Source organism: Podarcis liolepis (genome assembly GCF_965112155.1).
Source record: "Podarcis liolepis genome assembly, chromosome: 1".
Classification (NCBI taxonomy): Eukaryota; Metazoa; Chordata; class Lepidosauria; order Squamata; family Lacertidae; genus Podarcis; species Podarcis liolepis.
In genome coordinates this window covers 112,516,282-112,522,281 of record NC_139554.1, presented here as the reverse complement: position 1 = coordinate 112,522,281, position 6,000 = coordinate 112,516,282, and the positions used below count along the sequence as shown (strand labels likewise).

The window sequence follows — 6,000 nt, the reverse complement described above, 5'->3', positions numbered from 1 at the left end:
ATATGGTCTCGGCGGCCACTCCCAGTCACCAGTCTAGCTACCACAAAGGTCCTGGGCTGCTGAGATGATAAGACCCCCCCCCCTCAGACTCACTGATGTGGTCCAAAGGAAAGCAGAGCAATAAGTTTGACACCAGCTTGGCTGCAGGAGTTGCTGGAAGGAGGTGTACAAGGCACCATCCCACCATCTTAGGGATTTGTGTAGGGTTTACTCCTTAGCCTTTCCCTCTCCCAAAGATATCCTGCAAGACAGCAGAGGTTTAGGATCACAGTTCTCCTAGATAGGCTACCTTCCCAGGTTGAGGAGCCCCATCTATATATAAAGGTAAAGGGACTCCTGACTGTTAGGTCCAGTCACGGACGACTCTGGGGTTGCTTTCATCCTTTGGGCAATACCATTGCCCATATATTGGCAGAGAAGGTAAAGATAAAGGGACCCTGACCATTAGGTCTAGTCGTGACCGACTCTGGGATTGCGACGCTCATCTTGTTTTACTGGCTGAGGGAGCCGGCATACAGCTTCCGGGTTATGTGGCCAGCATGCCTAAGCCACTTCTAGTGAACCAGAGCAGCGCACGGAAACGCTGTTTACCTTCCCACCGAAGCGGTACCTATTTATCTACTTGCACTTCGTGTTTTCGAACTGCTAGGTTGGCAGGAGCAGGGACCGAGTAACGGGAGCTCACCCCGTCGTGGGGATTCAAACCGCCGACCTTCTGATTGGCAAGCCCTAGGCTCTGTGGTTTAACCCACAGCGCCACCTGCGTCCCTATCTATATATAAAAGTAGGGAAATAACCAAAAAGACATCTCTGGTCAAAAATTTTCTTCATTGCTCTGTAGTTTGGGAACTGGAATTCGGAGGTGCAAGCAGTAAAATTCAGTCCAGAAGAACTGGCAGTCCAACTAGGTGAGGAAGTGTTCTGTGAACACTTCTAAGGGGGCCAGCTGATTACACCCCACCTGCTCCCAGGGCCGGCCACCTCCACACCTCCGACCTGAAAACATCCTGATCTCTGTGCCTATCAATAATTCACGAGCCATCAGCAAGACTCCGAAGGGCGCTTACCCGGCACTTTGGTGCAGCCAGCTAGTAATGTACAGCGGAGAGATCCTCTCTTTCAAATCCCAGGGCACCAGGCCAAGCCAGGCTAGTATTGCATTTTCAATTAGCTTCTGAGTGAACGCTTGGCATATGCAGAAGGGAATCGGTGCACAATTAGCTTATTGTTCCTTCCAGCTCCGTGCGGCGAAGATTTGAAGGGCCGGAGGAGGAATACAGTAGTGGCTCCAGCCAGAGGCATTGCCGTGGATGTGGAATCGGGGAGTTTCTCAGCCGAGGCAGCTCTGCTTGCTAACTCGGGGAATTAACTGCTGTTATTGAGGACTGCTTGGCACAGCTTCAGGGAGCGTGCCAGAGGATAATCGCGGGAACAACTGTCTGCTTCTCCTCTCAGGCAGTTCAGGGCTCTTTTCTCTCCTGCATCCTGATTGCTGCCATGGAGCCAAACAGCCCCAAAAAGATACAGTTTGCTGTGCCGTTATTTCAGAGTCAAATAGACCCTGAAGCAGCTGAACAGGTAAGCTAGTTTCATCTTCTCTCCCTGTCTGGGTGGTGGGGGAAGGGGCTGAGAGGGCGTTGCTGGCAGATCAGAAAATGTAACTGCGACTCAGCTTCAGCTAGGGAATTCCACAAAGTGTCCCAAGCACTGACAGGACGGAGGAGGGTTTGTCCTTTTGGATGTTCCGGGTGACATTCACACCCATTTTTTCGGAGCAAACATTTGCTGTCTTCATTCCATAAGAACAGATGCTTTCCAGTAGCAATAGTGTGCCTTTTATCAGTGTTTCTATGTCACTAGATAGACAGATGGATAGATGGATGGACGGACAGATGGAATTACTTAAAATGGTATCTATCTCTGTTAAACAAACATAGCTGGGTGGATGTTGAAATAGAGAGATGTCAACAGATCACGTAGGAAGCTATTCAAGTAAGGAAGTTGAAAGGCTTTTTAAAAAGATGTTGGGGTCTCTTCAATCTTGACAAAACAAGGCTTAAAAAAACCTAACTCCTGCTTTAAATACAACTCTCTCCGAGTGTGTGTTCATATGTGTATACACACACACTTAAAATACGGTAGATATATGCAGTGCTTTTTTCCTGGGGGGACGCAGGGGTACGCATACCCCTACATATTTTGTGAACCTAAGCTTGGCCTCATTGAGGGATAATATTTCAATATGAGCAGGAAAATGAGAGTACCCCTAAACATTTATTTATTTTGTATAGAGAAAAGCACTGGGTATATGCATGTGCGTACATGTGCAGAGGGAACAGGCAAGGATTTACTTATATTTTGGACTACATCATTCTAGTAAGCTGTTCTCTGAGCTGACCTTTGGCCCAGTGTAAGAATGCAAAACATTAGAAAATAAAGAAATAGTGAATTGAATTGACAGTTTGATGAAGTTCATCTCTCTGGCTGCTTAGAGTGTGCTGTCTCCTCATCACTGGCAAAGACATTATCAAGAGCAAGACCTTCCAAAAAATACAATGTAGCTTTTCATGATCATGACTAATGTATAACATTGAGAATATTATATTGTGCTGAAGGTGAAAATCTGAAGTCATTATCTGAGTGACATTTCCCATTGAATCAACGTGGGTCATGGCTGCTACAGATAAAGGATTGTGCCCTTCATTTAATTCCATTAACAAATGTTAAATATCTCATCCCGTGATTGCTTGATTTATCTCACTGTTTCTGGACAAGGATATTGCTAGAACCTAGGCAATATAATACTGCGCCATCTCCCTGTGCTGTACACATCCCATATAGCAGAAGTGGGAAAAATTTTCCTACTGACCCATGGGAAAATATATTTGGTGGCTGTAAGCAATGTTGGGTGGAGCCAAAAGCCGAAAATCAAGTGATGGCAGGATTTTATATAGTGCATTCTCTCTTTGCCACCCCACCACTATGTGTGTGCTTACTATTCATCCATCTTTGCAGGCTGCAGGCAAGAAAGTAGGCCAAGGGCCTGAGTTTCCTCTAAAGCAGGATTTCTCAAACTCGGGTCTCCACCTGTTTTTGAACTACAACCCCCATCATCCCCACTGGTCTTGCTAGCTAAGGATGATGGGAGATGTAGTCCCAAAACAGCTGGAGACCCAAGTTTGGGAAACCCTGCTGTAAAACATCACCAAATGGTCTCTGATAGCAGAAGAGATGATGAAATAATGATGACTATCTTCATTATCTACCAATAGCCTTTCTCCAGTGGCAAAGGAATGCTGAAGATAAGAGGCCAGGCGGATGCTAGTGGAACAGCATGCTGGTTCCCTGTTCCAGTGTCATTGCAGGCTGGAATCCCAAGTTGCAAGGGATTCATCCTTGACCAGTAGAATTCTGACATCACCACCCCCACCCCCGGCCACCTTTTTAAAAACTCTGGACCTCCCATGCCACGATCGCAAACTGCTTTTGAAACATCCCTCCGTATCAAAAGCAGCTTGTCACACAGGATGAGGGACGAAGAAAAGTCTGATACACCTTCTTGTTCCCGCTCCCTGTTGTGCTCATGGAACAGGCTTTTAAAATCCTCACATCGCATTTCTGTGTGCCAAATCCCTATCATTGTATTCTGTTTCCAGGGATAAGCTCCAAGTACACATCTTGTCCCATTATATAAAAGCTTTAGGTCATTCAATATAAAATAAAATATTTCAACATTTTCAATGTTTGGGTTTGTGGAACAGACATTATGGCATATCCTCCAACATTTCTCTGATGAAAATAGAGACATCCTATTCCATCATCATCATCATACCTTGCCCATCTGACTGGGTTGCCCCAGCCACTCTGGGCTGCTTCCAACATATATAAAAACATAATAAAACATTAAACATTAAATAAACTTCCTTATACAGGGCTGCCTTCAGATGTCTTCTAAAGGTTGTGTCATTACTTATCTCCTTGACTCGGACATTGCATAACTCCATACCCTCCAACATTTCTCCGATGAAAGTAGGGACGTCCTAAGGAAAGGAAGAACATTCTGGGATCAAATTAGAAACTGGGACTGCTTCTGTAAATCCAGGACTGTCCCTGGAAAATAGGGACACTTGGAAGGTCTGTTATCATTAGGCTGAGATTTAATGGACAGGCCTGACTCAAGCCTTGTTGTTCCATAGGTGAGGCAGTAGCACAAACTGAAAGTGCACCTTAGGATTTCCTGAGGATTCTGGGATGAGGAACTGGCTGTGCTGGAAGCAGCACAAGACTCCAGATTTTCATCTGCTTCCAGAAATCCTTGACCTATATCCTTTTTGATTAAAGCAGCCTGGTCATCGGACCATGCCCATTGCAGTCTTTACAGATTTCAAATCCAGCCTAATGAAGCAAATGGAAAAAGGCATAAAGAGGGGGAAACTTAGCAATTTGCTGGTAACTGCATCAATGCAAATTCAAATGGGCGTATTAGCTTTCGGAAATGGAAAGAATGACCAGACATGGGAAGTGTTCTATTTTTGATCATCTGCAACCCAATAGTTTGAATGATTTTTGGCTTCCCTATGTTAGGTACAAATAGTCTGGCAGTTTGTGCTAGTATTCTAGATTGAGGGATGTGGCCATCATTTAATAAATCTGCTTGCACCTATATTTTCCGCAGATCAGGAAAAGAAGGCCCACGCCAGCATCATTAGTAATTATGACTGATTCGCCTCCTGGTAAGTGAATCCTGCAGCTTCTAAGTCCTGGGGTATCAGCACAATATGACTATATTGAATAATTCTATTGGGCGAGGGGGTGGGCGTTAGAAACTGAAAAACAATTACAGCACTATGGCAAACTACGGGCTCAAGATGAGCTCACCAAGGGGGCATGAAAAGCAGCACCTCTCTTGTGCTTCTCCACTCCACTGCTTGTGGACACCAGAGGGAAATCGACTCTGAGGTCCTACATAGGGCTGGTTCCAGGGAGGTGCAAAGTTGGGCATTTTCCAGAACCTGCAGAGGACCTACATAACAATGCCACCATGTCCACTTTGCACAGAGTACCTAAGAAGATCTTGGTTTCCATGTGCAGATTCTACAAGGTTGGAAGGACGCACCGAGGGGGCCTTGCCTGAGGGCTCTCCAAATCCCGATCCTATGGGCATTTTTGCAGAGGAGTCACACAATGCAATGTGTTTGCTCCAAGTGGGGACAGGCTTGTCCATGGATCCTAGCCTGGCACCTGAACATCAGGGGAGCAGTCTTGCCAGGCTCTTTCCATCATATGAAGAGGACTCAAAAGCATCAACAGCTGCAGAAGACTAACACATGGCAACATGGAACTGCAGAATTGGAAAGGACCCAAAGGAATCCAACTCCCTGGAATGCATGTCTCCTAACAAGGGCTGAGAGAGACATGTATGAATTCAACCTGTTCCGCTGTTACTTAGATTAGCTAGCTAACCTGTTACTTTGATTTGCACTTCATCTTTCGACACAATTTAGGGTGCTGGTGGTGCCCTATAAAAAGTCTTGCATGGCTTGGGATCTCACACCTTCAAGGCTGCCTTGCTCCATGTGACCACTCAGTTCCTGACGCTTACAGCAGGGAAGGACAGGTAATGGCTAGCAACTGAGGCTCAAAACCATGGAAGCCTTAGATCAGGGGTAGCAAACCATGGGGCCATGCAGATGATTTGGGTTGTAACTCCCATCAGCCTCAGGCAGTATTGTCAATGGTCAGGAAGTTGTGTGATGGGCCTTGTAGTCCAAAACATCTGGAAGAGGATTAGGATTGTTTTACAAAATTGTTTTAGGATTGTTTTACAAAATTGTTTTAGGATTGTTTTACAAAATTGATGAATGTTAGAAAAATGTTGGAACGAAATTATTTGGCTTTAGTAAAAATATTTAAAGAATTATGTAAGAATATTATGGTTATGAGAAATTGGTAAAGACTTAAGTTTTAAGCTTTAAGGTGTTTTATAGTAAGATAAGTTTA

At 45.0% G+C, this 6,000-nt stretch overlaps 1 protein-coding gene across 2 annotated transcripts in view; it reads left to right on the top strand.

Moving 5' to 3' along the window:
• The first annotated feature begins 1,059 nt into the window (after positions 1–1,059).
• Positions 1,060–6,000, top strand: part of PPP1R1C (protein phosphatase 1 regulatory inhibitor subunit 1C) — a 38,062-nt gene continuing 33,121 nt past the window's right edge. The window contains exons 1-2 of one of the 2 annotated variants that reach the window (XM_083497468.1): positions 1,060–1,578; positions 4,676–4,733. In XM_083497468.1, the coding sequence (XP_083353594.1) occupies positions 1,498–1,578; positions 4,676–4,733 (139 nt within the window). In that variant the 5' untranslated portion in view covers positions 1,060–1,497. The remainder of the gene's footprint in view (positions 1,579–4,675; positions 4,734–6,000) is intronic. The other variant, XM_083497467.1, reaches the window with a different exon arrangement.